At 38.5% G+C, this 24443-nt stretch overlaps 1 protein-coding gene across 2 annotated transcripts in view; it reads right to left on the bottom strand.

Annotated features, from left to right (window-relative positions):
- Positions 1 to 2922: 2922 nt before the first annotated feature.
- The window catches only part of FAM3C (FAM3 metabolism regulating signaling molecule C), a 57036-nt gene continuing 35515 nt past the window's right edge, over positions 2923 to 24443 (bottom strand). For both annotated transcript variants that reach the window (XM_047096254.1, XM_047096255.1), the window contains exons 6-10: positions 19958 to 20016; positions 18771 to 18821; positions 16723 to 16807; positions 5672 to 5798; positions 2923 to 5078 (exon numbers count right to left, since the gene is read on the bottom strand). In XM_047096254.1, coding sequence (XP_046952210.1) covers positions 4989 to 5078; positions 5672 to 5798; positions 16723 to 16807; positions 18771 to 18821; positions 19958 to 20016 — 412 coding nt within the window. In that variant the 3' untranslated portion in view covers positions 2923 to 4988. The remainder of the gene's footprint in view (positions 5079 to 5671; positions 5799 to 16722; positions 16808 to 18770; positions 18822 to 19957; positions 20017 to 24443) is intronic.

The following is a 24443-nucleotide window of genomic DNA, read 5'->3' on the forward strand; positions in this document are numbered from 1 at the left end:
CGGTTTGGTGTCAGTGCAGACTGAATGAAAGAACAGGTGATACATAATCGGAGGCCGAGGTCAAGGAGGAGCTCGGGTGAAGAGCTGTGTCCTCTCTCATGACCTTACTATCCAAGTCGTTCAACGGCTCCTTTTTGGCTTGGTGTCTCAGTCCATTCAGGGCGCTATAACAAAACACCGCAGACGGGGTTGGCTTATAAACAACAGAAATTCCGTTCTCACAGCTCTAGAGGCTGGGAAGTCCAAGATCAGATTTGGGGTCTCGTAAAGACCTGCTTTTTGGTTCATGTGTTTTCTTTCTGTGTCCTCACACGGCAGAAGGGGCCAGGGCGCTCTCTAGGGTCTCTTTCATAAGGGCTCTACCCCCAGTGAGGGCTCTACTCTTCTGACCTAATCATCTCTCAGGGTTCCCACCTCCAAATTACCGTTACATTGGAGATAAGGTAACAACCGGATAACAGGGGCAGGGAAGAGGGGTAGCTGGACACAAACATTGGGACCGTACGTGGTGTTTGGCAAGATGGGACTGGGAAGCTCAGGGAGGCTGGCTTTTGTCTTTGACCAGAACAGTATTAGCTGCAAGAGACACAGTCAATAATAAGGACAATACTAGCAGTTGCATTTAGTGCGTACCGGGCACTCGGGCAGGCACCACAAACACAGTGAGGATACAGACTTTCTCAAGTTCCCCATGTAGTCAGCAATGAAGTAGAGACACATACTCAGGCAAGTCTGTACTCTTCACCAGTATGCTACACTCCCTCCGTTACAGAATTCACTCCTCTTTAAGGTTTTAGGACCCTTTCCTCTCTGGTGATCAAGTGAAATAAATGCGGGCTGATTACAGGAAACATTAGGAGACTGCAGTTTCATAAATTATTTTTCCCAAATATAGGACTTTTACCAATTGAAATTTTTTTGAATGTTTATTTTTTGAGAGACAGAGTGAGAGCAGGGGAGGGGCACAGACAGAATCCGAAGCAGGCTCCGGGCTCCGGGCTCCAGGCTCCGAGCTGTCAGCACAGAGCCCCACGGGGGGCTCAAACTCACAAACCTCGAGATCATGACCTGAGCCTAAGTCAGACGCTTAACCGACTGAGCTACCCACGCGCCCCTCTTTTACCAATTCAGTCTCAACTTCATTCAATGTTAAGTGCCCATCCAGTGATGGGCAGACTTTACGTAGAGGTGAACAGTGAGTTTTGTTTGCTAAGTAATCTCTACACCCAACGTTGAGGCTCCAGCTCACAGACCCCAAGATCAAGAGCTGCATGCTCTATCGAATGAGTTAGCCAGGCGCCCCTAAACAGTGAGGTTAGTGATGGCAGTGAGTTGCGCCAGTGAACTAGCTCTACTGGGAAGACGGTCTTTGTAGTAAGTTTGCTTATAAACTGCCTAGGCAACAAAGCCCAGAAGCCTTTCTTCCGACTCTAATTGAAGGATCAGCCAGTCCCTTTTCCTTTCTAGAAGCGACATCCTAGTGTTGAAAGCATTTCCTTAATATAGCTGCCCTCAGGTTTGTCTGCACCCTCACTGGCTGCAGGAAGGTTCTGGTGGAAGAAGTCTCCTAGGTTCCTGGAAGGCGTTCCCCACGCTCCTTCAAGCTGCCTAACAAGACTGCCACTCCCAAGCCAGGCAGGCCTGCTTTTCGCTCTAGCTGGCCTTGATTTGACAGGAACCTCAAGAACGGGGGTGCGGGAGAGGAGAGACCAGAGGTAGGACAGTAGTGAGATTAAGGGAGCTTTGAGGGGAATTGGGATTAACTAGCTATCATCACGTGACAACCAAAAACCAAGTATGCGACAGAAAGATCAAGCTGGGAAGACGCAGCAAAATTCTAAGGGGTGCTTTAGAAAAGGTAAAATCTGGGGCACCTGGGTGGCTCAGTCAGTTGAGTATCCGACTTTGGCTCAGGTCATAATCTCACAGTGTGTGAGTTTGAGCCCTGTGTCAGGTTCACGGCTGTCAGCCTGGAGCCTGCTTGGGATTCTCTCTCTGCCTCTCCCTACTCCTCCTCTGCTTCGCAAACACTCTCTCTCTCTCTCTCTCTCTCTCTCTCTCTCTCTCTCAAAAATAAAACAGGGGCGCCTGGGTGGCTCAGTCAGTTAAGCATCCGACTTCGGCTCAGGTCATGATCTCGCAGTCCATGGGTTCGAGCCTCGCATCGGGTTCTGTGCTGACAGCTCGGAGCCTGGAGCCTGCTTCTGATCCTGTGTCTCCCTCTCCCTCTGCCCCTCCCCTGCTTGGACTCTCTCTCTGCCTCAAAATAAATAAATATTAAAAAAATTTTTTTTAAATAAACATTTCTTTTTAAAAAAAAAGTGAAGGTAAAATCTGGTACGTTACTCTGCAGCCCTTAACTTACATGTACTGACTGCTGTCCGAGGCCTCGCTGAGGAGGGTAAAGCAGGAAATCTGTTCCCTGATCAACATGAGCAATTGTTCCTTGTCTATTCATTTTAAAAAGTATTCTACATGCATTTCTACTCTTCATACTCTAACTGAGCACAGCACATTTCTCATTCCTTCAGTTAAAAATGGGGTATGTCAACTGAACTATCATCTTTTGGGGAGGGGTTCAAATTAGAATTGTAAAAACTGTTAAAGTATGAAGTGCAATACAGGCTAAACGCTTTGAGTTTCATCTGGCATAATAAAATATTAGCTGATTCATTTTGAAACAAATACAAAATGTAGACAGAACACTGACGAACTTTAATCAATTTAAAGTCAGGAATATAAAGACTCTGGCTCAATTTTTCTTTAATTTCCCAAATATCACTTATTTTCCTACAGTCTTAGCTTAACTTTAATAGGCATACTATAACACACTTGTTCTGGAAAACAAAAATTTGTGATTTCAAATAAAAAGTATGCATCCCAAAGTCCTTATACACCATTTAATACACCAAAATGTCAATGCCAAATTTCTGATTTTAATAAAGAAAATTCTCAACATCAAATGAACATTGTTACATTTACAATGCAGACTTTTACAAGAGATCTGAAAATGAAACGTGGGAAAATTATTGCTTCTAAAGTTGGCACCATCTATACATGAACTGAAACAAAAGCAAACTGCACCGAAACTGCCACAGAACCAATCTTTATCCCTCCTTATGACATTCTGTACAGCTTCACAAAGCTACCGTCTTATACTTTTCACCTTGAAAGGGACGTCTTGCCATCTGGGTACTTAAATTCTATATGTATATCCTGAGGATATCAGTGTGTTTAAGCATAGGAATGTCTTAAACGTTCCATGTTGAGCAGTACAATGAATGCTTGACAAACACTAATGTGAAGTTTTGTAGGTATGTTATTTGGCCAGATAATACAACAAAACCCAACAATGCAAAAAATGCAACATCAATTCACCATCCCTGGAACTGGAAAAGAGCTATTCTTTTAATTGACATAATCTAGGGAAGTATTTTAAATGTCAAAATATACATGCTGAATGTGATTTTGCATATGAGCACCAGAAGTCTGAAAAGTTTACAAAAATTCTATAAACGTATAAGGTGCATTTATTCTTGAATTACATTCATTTTGAGAAGAACCAGTACCCCAAAGCTCATTAATATTTAAGAAATAGCTAATAGTCTCCAAGTTGGCTTACAGCAAAATAAAAATACTGCCTTTAGTTTTTTTATACAAGTCATCTAAAATTATATTCAAAATTTAAGTGTTGCCTTTTATTGTGAATAGCAGTTTGATCATTAATTTATGTTCCAGTTTAAGATATTTCATGCACAATAGGTATTTAACGCCCTTAAAGTGTATGTGTGTGTGTGTGTGTGTGTGTATACACACACACACACACACACACACACACACACACACACACACACATTGAATCATTTAGTTAACATCTCAAGTTAACAAAATTTTATGTAGAATTGGGTATGAAGTCATCTGAGGTCCAATAAAATTATTTTTGAAATGGTATCACTCCACTCAGTAATTACGACTTTTCTAAGTCCTTATATCTTCAGGCAAAACTGCTATTATGAAGTTAGATGAAGTGAATACAGAATTATTTCTTGGTTGACCATCAAAATAACTATGATATTAAAGTATGCCTTTTTCTAAACCGCATGGTCAATGCTGACAACAGTTCAAGAGGGAAATCTATGCCAGTGTTGCTCTAAATATACTGCCATGGCTGTCCTGCACTACCTGGTTGGGACAGGGAAGGGACGCGGCCAGCTTCCCAAGTTCCGTGGGGCTGCCACCCCCAGCCTCACTCTAAGCAGCTTCTGCGAAGTCGTTATTCACACCACTAACACGAAATCCAGCAAACTACAGTCCTGAATACCATCTACATTTACATATTTACTTTTTTACTGTGTACATTAAAAAAAAAGAATTCTGTTGTGCTTTTCACATATCTGATACAGGTTTTCATTTATTTCTAGGTTTTTTGGGAAGAGAAGAGAAAGACTAAGGAAAAAGAGCAGAGAGTCAGACTGTAAAGTAACATTACACACACAACTAGCCAAATATCTTTTTAATTTAAAAGATACTATCATTAAAAAGCAATATATATACATACATATATACATACATATATACGTGTATGTATATATGTGTATAAAAGAAAACAAAGTCTCCTCCCTAAAATCCAAATTATCCCATGATAGGTTTTCACAGCAACCAGTATACATATCAATATATTTTTCACAATCGGTTCAGTTATCCATCGGGTATGCTTTTAGAATTAAAGGATGTCATTACTGTAGCAGTCTAACCACTGTACTATTATAATGGAAATGTGCTTAGAAATGGTTCAGTGATTTGCTCATTATGATGACTATTTACAAAGGCATCTATTTACGTTAGCAATAAATAATCCTGATATCAAAAGGGATAATGCTCATGCACACACCGAGATGGCTGCATGCTCTTAAAGTATTTACACATAGCTCCTCTGTCACAGCTCTGCCATTAATAATGAAAGTGCGTCTCCTTCAACTTCCTCTACATCAGTCTTGCTTCTGGGGGATGCATCCTTCCATCTCGACAACTTCGGGCCATCCTTCGTACTTGTTTGTGTCCTTATTGTTCTTGATGTGCTGTTGGAATACAATAGTAGGATACAGGGTTAAAGACCGTTATGAACCGCTGCTCTACAGGAACATACTCCAGTGCACTCATTTCAGTAACACTCATGTCAGTGATGCGTGCACACCAATTACTGTTCCAGACAGTCAATGAGCCACCCTTGGGGCCTAGCAGTCCTTCAAATAGCCAAAAGAACAAAACGTCGCACAAGTTTTCTAAAGGATCATCTGTTAGTCAAAAAGTGAAGTTTACGTTCTTCTAAGTTCTAAGGTATTTCTAAACTTAACTGATTATAATATCAAAAGCTCGATTAAAATCCTTAGTAATCGATGCTTCCCAATGGTCCTGATAAAAGCACTGATATGCCAATGCACTGTCATATAGGAAAAAATTTTCCATGCAGAATAGGACTATTTTTAAATTTTGGTTTTAAAACAGTGCCATAGTTATTTCAAATAACTGATTACCAAGAGCTTATGAAAAATAATATGAACATATTTAATGGCTGCTTTGTCTAAGTTTCAAATAATTGGGATAGGAATATGCGCTGTATAGTTTCACAGTTTACTTTTGTCCATTAATTTTGAAAGTCTAAGACACTAACCTGTTCAAAGGGGCTTTTTGTCTTGATGCCTTTCCCACCACAGAAGACCCAGTTGTCTCTAAAACCAAGATTAGTAATAGAGGTACTCCCCAATTCAGCAATGAGCCGCCGTGCCTCATCATTGAGTCTTAAAGAGGAGGAAAAAGAATAATACAATTAACAAAGAGCACTAATATTATCTAAGTATACTGATTCACAAGGATATTAACATATAACATGAGATGAAATGAGAAAGTATCAGCTTAAATGAGAATATAAAAAAAGAATAAAGAATTTTTTTCAGGGGCACCTGGGTGGCCCAGTCAATTAAGCATCCAACTCTTGGTTTTGGCTCAGGTCATGATCTCACAGTTTCGTGAGTTTGATCCCTATGTCGGGCTCTGTGCTGGCAGCACAGAGACTGCTTGGGGTTCTCTCTCCCTCTCTCTCTCTACCCCTTCCCCGCTTGTGCTGTCTCTGCCTCTCTCAAATACAGAAATAAACTTAAAAAATTTCTTTTCAGAGCAACATTCCTACTATTTGAATTCTTTAGTGACAAAAGACATGAAATCTAGCAATTTTAAGTTTATTCTACTAAGAAATACCTTTTAGATGTCTTCTTTACAATAATTCACTTTCATCTATATCCACCAAATAAATAAGGGATACTGCAGTGAGCACATGCCTACCTAGGTTAATACAAGGTCTTAAGCAAACAGTATCTTTGCAAAATTAAAAATCACTTTGAATTTCCACTAATCCCTCTGTCAATTACATTTGAAAAAAGGTAAATGCTGACAGGTATCAAGGTGTTTCAAATACTGTTTTATTTCAAAGAAAATGAATCTTGAGAATAAGTATATAATTTGTACTTCAGTAAGAACTGCTGAGTGGTTACTTAGTAAAAATGAGTATCAACCACATAGCGGTGAAGTGCGGCCAACGACGATGAAGGGCAGTGGCAAAAGTTAACTGGTAGGGAAACAGCTAACTGAAAGATAGTGTTAAGAAATGTTGTGCGGGTTATCATCCTAATGCTGAGTATTCTCGGTCTCCTCTCTGTGTCACAAAAAGGAAGAAATTCAGTAGATACATGCTAGCTAGCTGTAGAGTTTAAAGAGAGAGAGAGAGAGAGAGAGAGAGAGAGAGAGAGAACAAAAGATCGCTCAGGGCAAGGGCCACCTGTGCAGGTATTCGGCAGTAGGTCCTATAGATCTTCCAAGAGATGGTACTTACAGGTCACTTACAGATGTCTGTTCTGCTAACGTCTGAGGCAAGGTAAGGTTTCTATTTGCAAACAGCATAAGGGGCAGTGAGGAAGGTACTTATTTACCTGACAGTGTTCTTTGAAACATCTCATGCCATTATCAGTCAACTCTTTTAAGGTACTAATGAAAGAAACACTAGGTACCAGAGTTCTCATGTAACTGTCATGACAATGAATAAAATAACTTGTTTTAAAAAAACTGCATAAAACAAGAAAGAAGTGCATATATATTATACTTCCAGTTTATGCAAACCACATCCATGGGCAGTGGAGCTGGGTTGTTTTTTCTTTTAATTTTTAATTCCAGTGTAGTTAACATACAGTGTTAGATTCGTTTCAGGCGTACAATATAGTGATTCAACACTTCCATAAATTATCCAGTGCTCATCAGGACAAGTACCCTCCTTACTCCCCATCATCTATTTCACCCATCCCCCCGCCCACCTCCCCTCAGGCAACCATCAGTTTGTTCTCTGTAGCTAAGAGTCTGTTTCTTGGTTTGTCTCTCTTTTTCCTTTGCTTGTTTCTTAAAGTCCACATGAGTGAAATCATACAGTATTTGTGACTTATTTCTCCTGGCATTATACTCTGTAGCTCCGTTCATGTTGCTACAAATGACAAGATTTTATTATTTTTTTGTGGCTGAGTAGTATTCCATTGTCCATGTGTGTGCATGTGTATACATACATATATACCACATCTTCTTTATCCATTCATCTATTGATGGCCACCGGGCTGCTTCCATATCTTGGTTATTGTAAATAATGCCACAATAGACATAGGGGTGTTTTTGTGTTTGGGGGGAAACACCCATTAGTGGAGCTGTTTAACTACAGCCTGGGTACTGCTGTTCTCCTGGAGGAAGTTCAGTAGAATCACTGAAAAAATCAGCTATAACCCTGGAATATTTAGACTCAAAAATCTATATAAAGCGAGGCACTTACAACCTGGTAAAATAAAAATAAATGAAATGCCTATGCAAAAGAAACCCTGAAGTCTTGGCCTCTCTGAAGATTTTGAGACTTTCAGAGAATCAGGTGTACATGCTTCTGGCTTTCTTCCCGAAGTCTGCAGCCGTGTTTTCCTGCGCCCATCCTTACGTGAATTAGCCATCACTTTTCATTTGTTTGCTCGCTTAATGAGCAACCTGTATTAGAGGGACACTCCCTGAGTGCATTGCCTGAACCCTGTTTTCTTGTTTCCAAATGGTGTCAGGATGTCGTGGATCTGGAGGACTGTCAAATTCCACTTTTTAGTTTATCCAAACATTCTGTTTTCTGGCTACCTTCCTAGAACATTTTACTTGCATTACCAGCACTAGCAGGTGAATCTTGCTGCAATAAGAATAAATAGTATTAAAATGCAGAGGTTGGGCAGCAGGTTCACTAGGCAGCCTAGTGATGACTGCCTATAGAGGTTTTGGTGGTTTTATTTATTTTTTGGGGGGGGGGAGGGAGAGAGTGAGTGCATAGTGGGAGGGGGCAGAGAGAGAGAGAGAGAGACAGAGAGAGAGAGAGAGAGAATCTGAAACTGAATCAAGGCTCTGAGCTGTCAGCACAGAGCCCTATGCAGGGCTTGAACTCACAAACTGGGAGATCATGACCTGAGCTGAAGTCAGATGCTTAACAAACTGAGCCACCCAGGTGCCCCAGCAATACATTTTTAAAAAAATTTTTTTAATGTTTATTTACTTTTGAGAGTGAGAGAGAGAGAGAGAGAGAGAGAGACAGGATGCAAGTGGGGAGGGCAGAGAGAGAGAATCCGAAACAGGCTCCAGACTCTGAGCTGTCATCATAGAGCGTGACGCGGGGCTTGAACTCACAAACTGGGAGATCTTGATCCGTGCTGAGTTGGAAGCTTAACTGACTTGAGTCACCCAGGGGCCCTGAGGCTCTGGGGTCTGATTCACATTTACATCTCAGAGTAATTACCAATTGGCACCTCATGGGCTTTGGGGTTGCTCCTAAATAGCTGAAGGTGAAGTTCACAGATGCCAAGAGACTGTTTTATACGTAAAGTAAAAACTGCTTGCAAAGTCGGTGTTTTCTCCGACTGCAGGCCTGTCTCCCTGTAAAAAGTATGAATAAAATCTTCTTCATCTATGAATTTTATATCAATTAAGAAATATATTGAAGGGCAATCATTTTTACTTCCTTACTTCTGAATTTCAGAACCATTCATCTCGATGTACATGAGTAAACTAGGCCAATTTAGCCAGAGATCCAGAAGCAACTTGAAAATGGCTTTGTTTTGACTCCCTCCCTTCATCTCTTTACTTCCTTTCCCATGAGAACACCCTGCGGTCCTGTGCAGAAGAAGGCAACAAAGCCGGCCTACGAGGGCTATCTTTAGAAAGGCCTAACAGCGGGTTGGTCCCCGGCTGGCAGCTGGACACTTGGATTTGGGGAGGGCTCCCCCATTCCCAGAACTGCTCGGGATGGGTCACTGTGCCTGTACTGCAGAAGCAAGGCTGTCTATGCTGAACACCTACTTTACGTCTGGGAGTCTGGAATCTGGGGATGTGTCAGGCAGAGGGTGCCTATGTGGCCAGTAGCCAGTAAAATCCCTGGACGCTGAGTCCCCAGTAAGCTTTCCTACAAGACAGCATTTCACAGTGTTGTCACTGTTTGGTGCTGGAGGAATGAAGCCTGTCCTGTGTGGCTCCACTGGGAGAGGACTCTTGGAACGTGAGCCTGGTTCCCACCAGACTTTGCTCAGTGCGTATTTCCCCTTTTTGCTGATTGTGCTTTTGCTGCAACAAATAGCAGTCATGAGGCGAGCAGGACCACATGCTAGTCCTAGCAAACCCTCAAACCTGGGGTGGTCCAGGCGCCCCCACCCCTTACCCCTATGAGTATCCACTATAGTTTTAGAACAAGGTAAGTTTCTCAGTGATTTCTAAAATTGTCTGCTTTGCCTACATAGAACTTGGAGGATTTCATTATTCCTTTCTGACATCTTTTATTTTAGTAAAAGATGATTTCATGTTTCAAAAAGAAGTTTAAAATCATGCAACGTAACCAATATTCTCAGCACTTGATTCAATACACATTAGGTATCAAAATATCCCATTTCTTTATTTTATTTTTCAATGCTGTTTTATTTTTCAGAGAGACAGAGCAGGACAGGGGAGGGGAGAGAGAGAGGGAGACACAGAATCCAAGCAGGCTCTAGGCTCTGAGCTGTCACCACAGAGCCTGATGTGGGGCTTGAACCCACGAACTGGGAGATCATGACCTGAGCTGAAGTCAGATGCTTAACTGACTGAGCCACCCAGGAGCCCCTCCCATTTCTTTAAAAGCCAGTGTAACTAATATATACATAGCATAAATTTAAAAATATAAGCTTTTATTCTATATAGGACCCCCATGAGTGTGTTACATATACCAATGGTCTTAACTAGCAGAGATGTGAAAAATTTCAATGGACTACATTTTCTTTAAAATTAATTAAAAATTATCCTGTGACAAACAAGAAAGCAGAGACAGGGATCAAGTTTTCCTAGAAGAGATTCTACAGCTACACAGGGGCAATCTGGAGTACAATAGAGGAAGTGGGTACTGGAGAGGGGGCGACTCCGAGATCTGCCTCCATCTTTCCTGGGGAAAAAGGAGCCGCTGAGAGCCCCACGGTCACACCATCACAACAGGCCGATGCACCCTGTCTTGAAAAGCACAGAAAGCAACATGGAGAATTAATGTCCTGGGCTCAATGTGGACCAACAGGGAAGAAGCACTTGGGAAGTAAAAGTGTAGGTGTCAAGAACTCTGGAAGAAAATCACCATACTATCTCCGGAAACTGAAGAATAAGCAACGCCAGGTACAGGTGACCCCGGAGCCTGGACTTTGAAGAGAGCACATCATACAAAGTTCAGATTAAAAGCTCTTATGAGAGAAGAGGGCTCTTCAAAAACAAACCAAAACTCCCAATAATTTTCACTGTATGATTGCTAGCAATCCCAGAAAAGAGAAGGATAGGTTCCAAATTAGTGCTGCTATAGGAGTGTTCTCTGATGGGCTCAAACTCAGAAAAGCATCCAAAAATGTAGGGCAAATCATATTACTGATGGCAAAACTTTGAATACTACTACCAGGAAGACCTGTAGTGCTCAGAATAAGATGAGACTCCTAAAACTATAAAAGGCCACAGAAAGAACTTCTGCTACTAAGCACAAACAACGAAGTGACCCACTGTTTCACAAGAACAGTATAATATCGAAATCAAAGCATGCCTGTCCTTTCCAGGGAGGCAAACACTCTGATCAACATAAAAAGGGAAGAGTGGTTCAGGAATGTCTATATAAGTGCTTTAAAGTAAATGGAAGCCTCCAGGCCTACACACATCACACAGTTAAATTCCGAGGAACTTATTAATATCATCTTCAAGGCAATGTCCATTATTTTAGAAGCATTATGGAAAATGAAGGTGCAGATTGTTAAAAGTTACTCCAGTCTTCAAAAAAGGCAAGGAAATTTTTAGAAACAATGGTTCAATAGAACTACTTCCAATTCTTAGCAAATTCTAGAATGGATTACAGCAAGGAGATCCTGTGAACATTAAAAAAAAAAAAAAAAAGGAGGAAGAGGAAAGATGGGGTAGTGAGGAGGAGGGAGAAATACATCAAGCCAAGTTAATGTCATCTCAGTCATTTCACCATGTAAAGAGGTTTTCGGGTGGTAGATTAGGCTACTGCAATTAGCATAGTTCATGAGTTTCAAGTGAGCATCTGAGAGTCTTAGAAAATAGCCTCTGTGAATAAAATAATGAAGCAGCAGCTGGATGATATGTCTATTAGGGTGCACTGGCAGCTGTTTAAAAAACAGTTTCTGTAGATGATCAGTAGATGAATCCCTTGGAGGAGGCCCCTAGTAGGGTGGCACACTGCCCTTGGCGAACAGTTTCATCAATGACTTCGATTTAGACACAAGAACAACTCTGGAGAGACTACAAAGCCTGGATCATGGAAATCTCATAGGACAAATGTCAGAATCATGACCTAATGAGCTAAAATCAGCAAAATTGAATGTAACAAGGATAACAAGGGTAAATGAAGCCCTTCATTTAGATTAAACAAAAGCAAGTACTGAATGGGGAGAAAGACCTGACTTGGCAGTGGTTTAAAAAAAAAAAAAAAGGTCTGAGATCAAATGAAATGATCTAAGAATTTAACTTAACCAAAAATTCAGGAGTCAAAAATGTGATATAACCATTTAAAGGAAACTAATACAATACTAGTCTGCATGAATATTCAAAGAAATGTAATCTCCAGAACGGTAAAAGCTAGCATCTCCCCTGCACTGGCCAGACCACATCTGGAGCCCTGTGTTTGATCTGGGGCACTCATTTTAAGAGAGCTGATAATCAACCAGAGAACTGATGCCCAAAAAAATGCAGCCCAGAGGGTAAACCAACCCAGAAACTTAACATGATGAAAGGTGACAAGGGTCCTGTGTATGGTGCAGGAAAATGGAAAAATGAAAGAGAAATGCTAATTAGTTTCAAACATGAAGTATCAAATGATTTGGGGAACATATTTATTGCTCCATTTACCCAAGCTAAGACTACCAGGTGGTATTTAGAAGGAGAGCAACCCTGAGAACGTAATGTTTACTTAAGAATAATTTTTTGCTCTGTTTTGTTTCAGATAGAGCAATGATGAGATACTGGTGCCCTTCAGAGGTAAGCAGTTCAGCGGAATTCCCCCCACCCCCCACCCCCAACCATGGCTTGGATGCTTTGTCAAATGACTTAGGATCACTTACTTCAGGTCACCCACATTTAAACCTTTCACTTAGCCAGGAAGCTAACATGTCATAGAGTGTTGTCTCCAAAAGGAGGGCTATGATAGCAAAATTTAGCTTGCTCAAACTATTAAAGTTCTTCATTACATAAACAAATAATTTATTTTAGAAGGGTAGGTCGGGGAGGGGGAGGAAGTAGGCATCATTAGAGATCTGCACTCTCCAAAATGTACCTTTTCTGAAATATAGTGGGGTTTTTTTGTTTTTTGTTTTGTTTTGTTTTTAAAATGGGCTTCCTTGTTACAATCAAGAAACACTGGGATAAACAAAGGTAAAGAGGTTTCCTTGGGGGCAAACTTCAGGGCCTTGCATTGTAAATCCCTGAAAGAGGCAAAATGCAAGGTGCCATCCCCCAAACTTATTTGACCATTACAGGTTTAAAGGGCTGGGATCCCACTAGAACACACTCTGGGAAGTGCTGTGATGGAGACCAATCGCAAACACTCTCACAAGTTCACTGTACAGCCAAGGAGCTCACTGCTGATAGCAGAAAATGGGATCAGGCAGGGACAACTATGGAGAACCCATACCAACTCCCAGTCTTGGAGACAGTAGGCACATCCATTTCAAATTCTAAACTCTTTTGGGTATTGGGTATAAGCAGGAAAACAAACCATTCCTATGAAGTAAAATCCAGAAGCCTTATGGAAAGAAAAGCCCTTAACACATCAGTTGAAGCACAGACAGCTTCTAATCCCATAGAAGACTGGGTATACCACAGCTGATGAATCACACTTCAAATGTTCCACAGATACCTGCCAAGGTGTATGCTTCAATTCCGTTACATTTAATAGATGCAGATGGCCATTTATAAAGACTGCGTGTCCATTTTTGTATAAAGGACACAATGCTTACAATTTATTTCACTGGTGTTTGGAAAAAGGAAATATTCAAAATACAAATTCATGTACCCAAACTGAAAATGCAGACAATTGAAATCATTTAAATATACAGAGGTTGAACCATATATTGGCTAAGTATAAAGACATCACAATTTATTTATTTTTTTAAATTTATTTTTGAGAGAGCGCACAGGGGAGGGGGACAGAGGATCTGAAGGGGGGGGGGACAGAGGATCTGAAGCAGGCTCTATGCTGACAGCAGAGAGCCAGATGTCAGGCTCAAACTCACAAGCCGTGAGATCATGAGCCAAAGTTGGAGGCTTAACCAGCTGAGCCTCCAGGCACTCCAAGACATCAAAATGTAGATTTCTACTTTTGCCTTACAGGCTGAATGTCTTCTGATTCTGCTCTTGTTATATATGATGGGCACCAATAAACGTCAGTTAAAGAAGAAATATCATCCTGTCTTAGTTCTTAGGTATCGCCACAATTTATCAGAAGAAGGGAAACAGGTCTGAAGCTGACAGCTATAATTATGAAATAACATGATGAAAAAGAGAGGTCATGTGTATCTACTCAGGAAAGCAAGGTTTTTAAAAATTTTTAAACCTCAAATTATACATGTAAACTATCTTAATCTATCAGCAAAAGCAAATAGCAAGTTACTTGTTTTTTCATAAAGAATGCCTAATTACTTTCCATTTAGTTCTATCTAGCTAAATGGCAATGGATGCATAGTCAGTTTTATTTAACCTTCCATCTATGGATTTAACACATCCTTAGCTGAACCAGATAAAATGTAGTCAAAGAAAATACTTCCACTTTAAAACATTCACAAAGTAGCACTGTTTTCTTAGTGCAAATCTGCAACAATGTAATTATACATTAAATGCAGGTACAAAAAAAATCAATAAACAGACATGCCATATTCCTTTGTGAACTTAATTTTATAGCCTTTTCAATTAAAATCTGTAAGGGGTGCTTTTTATTCCTGATAAAAGTACCACACTTTTCATCTGGATAAAATATCATAGAAGGGATTTGAGAAACACTATTATTAAAGACTTCTTAACCACCCCAGAAAGGTATTAAGTACAGTTATTTTTATAAAATAGTTATTAAAAAATTGAAATAGTGTCTTACTGGGGAAGGAAGAAATAGATGAACAGAACAAAAATTATAAAAAACAAAGTCAAATCTACATGAAAATAGGCATTCTAAGACACTGAGAAATAACAGATTTATTTTTTAAATTACATGAAAACAGGGGAGCCTGGGTGGCTCAGTCAGTTAAGCGTCTGACTCTTGATCTCTGCTCAGGTCATGGGACTGAGCCCCATGTCAGGCTCTGAGCTGACAGCACAGAGCCTGCTTGGGATTCTCTCTCATTCTCTCTCTCTCATCCTCCCTCACTCATGCACGTGCGTGTGCTCGCTCTCAAAATAAACATTTTTAGTAAATGTTCAATAAATAAAATACATGAAATAGTGTAATAAATAAAATACATGAAAACAGTGAAGTTGCTGGAAGAAGAAAACGTACTAAATATTTCATTTGGATATAGGAAAATACTTCAAGTACAAAAGTAGAAGAAACTAAAATGAAAAATCCATACACTTGACTAAATAGGAATTAGTCTAAACCTTGAAAGTCAAAAAGCACCATAAATTAACAAAAAAACCCACAAAGTAATATATTTTAACATGAGAAATAGTTAATATCCTTAACATATAAAGATCCTTACAAATCAATATAAGTCAACCTAAATGGTCAAAAGACAGTTTACAAGAGAAAGAGCCAAAAACACTTGTGAAAAAAAATGCAGTCTCAACAATAACCAAAGAAAGGCACATTAACAAAATCCCTTTCCAAAACTTTTAGAATTGGTAACTTTTAAAAAATTAATAGTAAGTGTCCTGAAACTTATGAGAGCCATGTAAAATTGGTACAAACTTAAAAAAAATCATTTTTTTTTAAATTTTTTTTTCAATGTTTATTTATTTTTGGGACAGAGAGAGACAGAGCATGAACGGGAGAGGGGCAGAGAGAGAGGGAGACACAGAATCGGAAACAGGCTCCAGGCTCTGAGCCATCAGCCCAGAGCCCGACGCGGGGCTCGAACTCACGGACCGCGAGATTGTGACCTGGCTGAAGTCGGGCGCTTAACCGACTGCGCCACCCAGGCGCCCCCAAAAAAAATCATTTTTAAAAAACATAAACATCCTTTGATTCAATACCTTTCCTCAAAAAAAATCTGTCTTAAAGAAAGAGATGATTGTTTAAAAATGTTTAAGATAGTACATTTTTCTAAGTATGAACACTTGAAATAGCCTGAGGATCCAGCAGCAGGTATTTGATTAAATAATTTTTAAATCATGACACATGTTTAAGGGCTATACTAGGCAGACATGAACAATTTTGTTATGAAAACTATTTAATGTTATGGGAAAATATTCACCACATAAAGAAATTAAAAGGTATGCTGTAAATGCTAGCATTCCAAATGATTAAGATGAAGAAAATACGTGTATTAAGGAAACTGGAGATGGAAACTAACTTATCAATAGTTACCACTGAGTAGACAAACTATAACTTGTTTTCTTTGTGCTTTTCTGTATTTTCAAAGTTTTACAACATGTACAATTTTAAGAAAAAAGTTTTATATAAAAGTTTACCATGCATTAAACATTATGAAAAACATATCACATTTATTCCTTCACAGTTAATGCCACTTCTAGGAACTTACCCTAAGGACATGATTACTTAAAAGGATGTTTATCGAAATGTTATTTATGATACAAAAATTTTGGCAATAATAGGAAACTTTCAAATAAAGGTGGGGCCGTGTGATCAACTCTTGGTGGGCCATGGGAAATGCTACTGAAGAATCTTAATATTAGAGAAAACTATTTAAGGTTGCTAAAATTAGAACATAAAAGGGTATAACAAACTTTAGGTACTATGTGGTTCTAACTTTATGACCATATATGCATGATAAATACAGAGAAAGACAGAAGGAAGCAAATAAAAAAATGTTAATAGTGTTTATCTGGAATTTGAGTACTTTGCTCTGCTTTATGTATTTTCTTTTCATTGAAAATGTATTGCTTTTATAATTAATTATAGCTCCAAAAATTGTATAAAATTTTAAGTTTACATACTTGGTTGCTCCATCATCATATGTTCCCATTAAGACTATTGTTCCATCTTGTATGGACTTCAGAAACTCAATAAATGGGGCCACATCTGGAGAAAAAGAAAGGATTGATGGTTTTGGGGGATTTTTTAGTGACTAAGTAGCCATCATGACAATCTCCTAAAAGTTAATAAACTAAAACATGAAGTATTTGTAAATCAATAATTTCAAAAGTAGAGTAACCAAAAGGGAAATAAATCTTATGAATAGGTTAAAAATGAAGTTTGTCCCTTAATAGGATCCCACCATCAACTTAGAATTTCCCAATCCTGATTCATCCTATGTGTCTTTTGTACTGACATTCCACCAGGGGCTAAATGAAAAAAAAAACACATGGCAAAGTCATATTAAAGCATGACTTATAATTTAAAGAAAGAAACTTGGGGTGGGGGCAGAAGAAAGCCTCAGGGATTCCCTGGGTATATGTAAAATGGTTTGGGTACTTATCTAAAAGGACACAGAGCTTTTATCTAATTCATAAAAGGCTCTGCAATTTCTCTAAAAATTAAATACACACACACGCACACACGCACACACACATACACACACACACACACACTGATTATGATCCTCTGGGCATATCTTGGGAGAGGAATGAAGGCTATATCTAATTATGGCAAATATCAGTCATTACCTGCTTCGTCTAGTGCACCAAGATTCACAAAAACTTAAAAATAAACCACTTCAGTGACTACAAAGTGGTCAGAGGTAGATCAGGTACTACCAATCGTTTTATATCTTGAATGCTCCAATATCAGGTCTCTGTGCAGTCCCCAAATCTAACACTATTTCAGAACTGGAACACTTCAAATTTACTCAGTTTCTTCCCATAGCAGATTCCAAAGACGTCCTCTAACTGCATTCTTTTTTGTAATAATAGCATTTTCAATTCTGAGAAAATGTACAGAGCAGCTAACAAACCATTTCCTTTTAAATGCAAAGATGGAAGTAAACTGCACCTATTTCTTCACTTGAAGAGTCTTTTCGGCATTCGGCAGTAATTAATCTACCATCTACAGTTGATGAAAGAGCAGAGCTTCTAGTCACGTGGCTGATTTCAACAAAGGTTTTGGAAGGGTGTTTCCCTGTAATAAGTTTTGGTGGGGCCAATTATGCCGTGAGACTATAAAATTGATGGTAGCATTTTAAGTTTATACCATTTTGACAGCCGTGAAAAGTCCTAAATAAAACATTGCATCTCATTACAAGCTGAAGAAATACTAGAAAAGCTGAATGGTTTGAAAACCTAACATAAACTTCAAGCCTAACAGCTATTGGCTTCTAGGGAATCTATACAGGGAATGGAAATGAGGAGGTGCTGGGGACAGCCTCATGCTGATATATGTCCCAAACCAACACCTCAGAAAAGAATCCAAAGATAAATCAGTGTTGGCCTTCCATCAGATCTGAGGAAGAAATGTCTTTGGGGCACACTCTTGTTCAAGGGGCTAGGTCCTCGCTTCTGCATGCTGGTAAATGACTTACACCTGTTCCTTGAGGAATTTCCACATTAGGAAGATACTGGTGAATCACTCTACGTGCAGTGAACTATAAAGAACACTCTATTCTTTCTCTCAAGTACTTATCTACTTTAATAATAATCCTGGTTATAATTTATTTTAGCGACGAAAAAATATGCAAAAAAATTAAGTAAAAGTGCTTAAATTGCTTCTGCCCTTCTCTAAATTACTTCTTCCTTTTTAAAAAGTTCAGTCAGAAACCTAAAGGATCCAAAGCTTTCAATTAGTTGTGCTGCAAAATACAGGACTCAGATTTTTAAAATCTAAATTTTTGTATTATTGCTCCTAATTACACAATTTCTATAAGAAAGCAAAATATACGCAATATGACTAATGACTTAAATACAGATAGATGTTTAGTGAAAAGAGAAAATGAATGAACACAAAAATACCATTATTTTCTCAGTAATGGGCTATGTTATATTGAGGAGGCTTAAAAAGTCAGTCAGTGCTATAGCAACAGAACAGTTACATGTTACCTATCTATACTTACCTCCTCCCCACATGTCAAAATATTTGGTGTCTAATACTTCTCCTGTTTTTCCTGAAAGAGATGGAAATCGTATCAAATTACGCAATTGAAATATACTCCTACACTGTATGGGACAAATGATCTTATCCAATGATGGGTGTGAATTCATTTACAAGAAAGAGTTATTTTGAAAAAGACTTAAAATCTGAACTGTGTGCATCTGAAATATATTTCTAAAAGAGTAACTTTTGGATAAATTAAAATTCTGCACTTTCTCACTAATCTTTAAGCCAAGGAGCAGCAACCGAAGTTCATGAGAGACCGTATGTAGACCGCTCAAATTCAGGTCGATATTTTTCATTCTTAGGTGTTACCACTTTCCCTTATTTAACAATTACCAAAAAATATGTAAGCCTTTTACAAAAAGATTAATTGATGCTATTTTCTATCATTAAAGTCATCTTTTAAAATTTTTTCACCTATTTCCCTTTTAAAGTGTATTTTTTTTTTTTTTGCTATCAATTAGACAAACAGGTACAGAGCTTTTTACCTAAGAAAATGAAGAAAGTAGAAATGCAGAAACTTATCTTTTGTGAAAGAAGTAAAGAATATTTTCCTATACTACGAACTGGGTAAGGTGGCTGTGGTTCCTAATCGCCCCATTACAGCCTTACAGGGTTATTGTACCAGAAGGAAAAGACAAGCATGCAGTTCCTTACTTCACGGGTTCAGATTTTCAGATTTGATTTTGCAAGAATACTTGAGATGCTCAGGATTCAATGAACTTACTTTCACTAATGAACTTACATGATGAATGTGGATAATACTGAAAAGTTACAATTAATTTTTACTCTTCATTCTTCTCCCCACCCCTCCCATTAGTCCATCACCCTCTGTCATTCACACACCCTCATCATGTCAATCTATCTTCATTTTGTTAGATTCCACATTCCTCAGCATTCATCAATTTCACGTGGGAAGCTCTCCACACACTGCACAGCAAGTGGGAGGCTTCCAAGAAAGCATGCTATAATACTTGGACACCGAGTCTCCCCCTACAGGTGGTTTTTGTGGATGAGGGTGGGAAGAGGGCTTTAGGGTCAAGTGTGGTACTTTCTGACCTGATCCCTTGATATTAAGGTGCATTTTACTTTGGGCCACATGAGTATCCACTGATCACATCTGTAAGCTAAAATAATTATTCTTACCATTTGCCAAGGCAACATTGATCCCTCTTCCAACGTTATTCTTAACACCACTCATTAAACTGAAGGGGAAAAGTCAAGACAAATTTAGAATTAGATATTGTAAATACACCTAGATCAGAGAAATAAAGCCATGTCAAAAAAGAGTTGGGGATATTATATACACACACAATTGTTTAATAACTGCAGTGGAGATTAAAAGGTCTCTACTACATCACAGGAGACAGTCTAAATTTAAATAATTTTAAAGCAATGTCCTTAAATAAGAATTCACAAATAGATATATTAAAATGTATCAGGGCCCAAATACTATTTTTTGCTGCTGTTTTGTGTGATGAAATGGCATTTTAGAAAATCTTTAAAACATGTGGACATTACGCACATATTTTGCACTATCCTCCATGGATCAAACAATAATCTCTTTTCTACTTTTTGCAATATCAATGTGACATGAAACAGAAGTGAGATGCTTTTATAATCTGAAAACCAGAATAATGGTGAACATCCTCTTAATCATGATCAATGTAAGATTTCTCTACACTCAGAAGAAGGAATCTTGTATGCATTTAATTGCGGCATCGAACCACACTCACTTGTACTGTTACAGCTAAGGTAATCACCATCCACGAGCAGCTTACAGACCACTGTGATACTGTGACATGGAAGGTATGAGTGGAACACTGCTTGTGTCGGTTCGGTTTGCTTAATCAGAATTATTACACTCAAACTGTAGGTGTCTTTAATTCCAAAAATTCAAGGTAATAGTGATACTGCCGGTGGTGTGCTGTTCAATGATTCACAACTGGTTTGCGGTTGGTGGAGAAGGGCAAGTATGCATATGTGAGAATACACACAGACACACACACACACTCACATGTGGTACATCTATACACACGCACACAGGGGCCTATGTTTATCATGAACTTTTCTGATATAAAAGATTTGTTCCACACAATTTCACAGGAAAAGCTGTAATACTCTACTACGAACCCCACGTGGCCAACTGATTCTCACAGAACGTGTTGATTTTCATAGAACTCATATCTGTAGCTAACCTATGGTTGCAAGTGATGGATGAATGCAGTTTGAACACAAACCTTGGATGACATTTCATTTGAAGAGTAAGACAAAGGAAAAACTGAAATGATGAAGGTATATGTTGGAACTTCACTTGCCTGTCAATGACGTGAGTGATGTTTTTGTTGAAACACATATTAAGTTTTAAATTACTAGAAGACAACTTCCCTCATTTTTTTGTGCTATTCACAATGTAAGAGTTACTGACATAATATACTTTTAATCTGCATAGTTAACATTTTCTTCCTCTTTCTTAAGTCTAGACCTTGAGTCAGCAAACTTCTTCTATCAGGAGCCAGATAAGTAAATAGCAAGAGCAACCACTAAAAAAGCTCTACAAAGAAATACACTCAAAAAAGACTATAAATATATCAAAAAGAAATTTTAAAAAATGTTCATGGAACTCATAGGAAGCCAGTAAAAGAAAACAGGAAAAAAAAAAAAAGAGAGAACAAAATATAATAAAATGGCAGGCTTAAGTCCTAACATGTCAATAATTATAATAAGTGTAAGTAGTTTAAACATACCAAATAAAGACAGAAATTGACACAGTGGATTGAAATAGGACCCAACTATGTGGTGTCTACAAGAAATTCTTTTGTTGAGGTACACTAGTATATAGGTATATTGAAGTATATTTTTAATCGACAAAAATTGTATTTATTTAAGTATACGATTTGATATACACTGTGAAATATTTACATCAAGCTAATTAACATATTCATCACCTTCATTACCACTTGTGTGTGTATGGTGAGAACACTTAAGAACTACCCTCTTAGCAAATTTCAAGCAAACAATAAAGTACTGTAATATAGTCACATCATTGTATATTACATCTCAAGAACTTAATCATCTTGCATAACTGAAACTTGGTACCCGGTGACCAAAATCTCCCCATTTACTCTTCCCCCAAGTCCCTGGTACTCACTACCTCACTCTCTGCTTCTATGAATGTGACTATTTTAGATTCCACATAAGTGAGATCAGGCAGTATTTGTCTTTCTGCATGTGGCTTACTTCACTCAGCATAACGTCCTCCAGCTTCATCCATGTTGTCACAAATGGCAGACTTTTCTTCTTTTATTTGCTCAATAATATTCCATTGCGCATATATATGCACCACATTTTCTTTATCCATTCATCTGTCGACGTACATTTAGACTGTTTCCATCTTACCTACTGTGAATAATGCTGCAGTGAACGTGAGAGTGGATATTTCTTCAAGATTCTGTTTTTAATTCCTTTGGACATACACCAAGAAGTGGGATTATTAGATAAGCCAGTTGTTTTTAATTTTTTCAATAACCTCCACCCTGTTTTCCATAATGGCTGTATCAATTTACATGCCCACCTACAGTGTAAAAGGGCTCCCTTTTCTTGACATCTTCATCAACACTTGATGAAGTGTTGACGATATCTGATATCTTCTGTCTTTCTGATGACTGCCGCTCTACCAGGTGTGAGGTGATTAACTCATTGTGGTTTTGATTCACATTTCCCTGATAATTAGTGACACTGAGCATCTCTTCATATACCTGTTGGCTATTTGTATCCTTTTGAGAAGTGTCTACTTAGCCCTTTCACTGATTATTTGATCAGGTTATTTGATTTTTTTGCTAGTGAGTTGTAGGATTTCCTTATACATTTTAGATATTAAATATCCTAGCAGATAATATGGATTGTACATTTTCCCCCATTCTGTAGGTTGACTTTCTGTTCTCTTGATTGTTTCCTTTGTTGTGCAGAAGCTTTTTAGCTTGATGTAATCCCATTTGTCTATTTTTGCTTTTGCTGCCTAGGTTTTTGGTGTCTTATCCAAAAAAATTCATTGCCCAGACCAATGTCATAAAGATTTTTCCCTGGATCTTCTTCTAGTAGTTTTATGGTTTGGGGTCAAAAAGCTCACTTAAAATATAATGATACAGGTAGGTGAAAAGTAGAAGAGTAGAAAGAGATAAATCACATAAACATTAATCAGAAGAACACAGCATTACTACTCAATAATAAAGAAATAATCCAATTTAAAAATGGGCAGGGTTTGAATAGACATTTCTCCAAAGATATGCAAATGGCCAACAAATAAATGAAAAGATATTAAAGATCATTAACCATCAGTGAAACGCAAATTGAAACCACAAGGTACCACTCAGCACCCATTAGGACGGCTGTAACCAGTAAGTTAGATAATGACAAGTGTTATATGTAAAAACTGGAAACCTGATACACTGCTGTCAAAAGGCAAATTAGTGCAGCCACTTTGGAAAACACTCTAGCAGCTCCTCCAATAGTTAAGCATAGAATTACTATGTGAACCAAAATCCACTCCTAAGCATATATACAAGAAAAATGAAAACATGTCCATACAAAACCTGTATACAAATATTTATAGAAACATTATTCATTATATAAAGAAGATGTGGTGTTATATATATATATAATGGAATATTATTCAGCCATCAAAAAGAAAGATATTTTGATACCTTCAATAATATGGATGGAGCTAGAATGTATTATGCTAAGCAAAATAAGTCAATCAGACAAAGACAAATACCATAAGATTTCACTCATATGTGGAATTTAAGAAACAAAACAGATGAACATAGGGGAAGGGGCGGGGGGGGCGGTGTGGAGAGGAGGGAGGGAAACAAACCATAAGAGACTCTTAACAATAGAGAACAAACTGAGGGTTGCTGGAAGAGGAGTGGGGGGGGGGGATGAGCTAGATGGGTGATGGGTATTAAGGAGGGCACTTGTGATGAACACTGGTGGTGTAAGTTAGTGATGAATCACTGAATTCTATTCCAGAAACCAATATTGTACTGTATGTTAACTACTAAAATTTAAATAAATTTTTTAAAGAAAGAAACATTGTTCACAATAGCCCAAAAGTGGAGACAAACCAAATGTCCATCAACTGATGAATGAATAAACAAAATGTGATACATGTACACAATGGAGAATGACTCCATCATAAAAAGGAATGAAGTACTAATCAAACCATAACATGGATGAACCTTGAAAACACTCTGCTAAGTGAGGACACTGATGACAAAAAAGTTACCTATCATGTAAAACCTTCTATATAATATGTCCAGAAGAGGTAAATCTATAGAGATAGCAAATGAAGTGTGGCTACTTAGGGCTGGTGGGGGGCAGGGGAGAAGGGAGTGGAAGGGGATGGGAATGGGGTGGAAGGGCAATAGCTGAAGGACACAATTCCTTTCTGAGGTATAAAAATGTTCAAGGGGTGCCAGGTGGCTCAGTCGGTTAAGCATTCGACTTGGGCTCAGGTCGTGACCTGATGGTTTGTGAGTTTGAGCCCTGCTTCAGAGCCTCTGTCTCCCTCTCTGCCCCTCCCCTGGCTCACGTATGTACACTCTCTCCCCCACCAAAAAAACCAAAAAAACAA

The sequence above is a fragment of the Lynx rufus genome, unplaced genomic scaffold (assembly GCF_022079265.1).
Source record: "Lynx rufus isolate CCGP_SWC_20201006 ecotype Redwood Valley unplaced genomic scaffold, mLynRuf1.p SCAF_4, whole genome shotgun sequence".
Classification (NCBI taxonomy): Eukaryota; Metazoa; Chordata; class Mammalia; order Carnivora; family Felidae; genus Lynx; species Lynx rufus.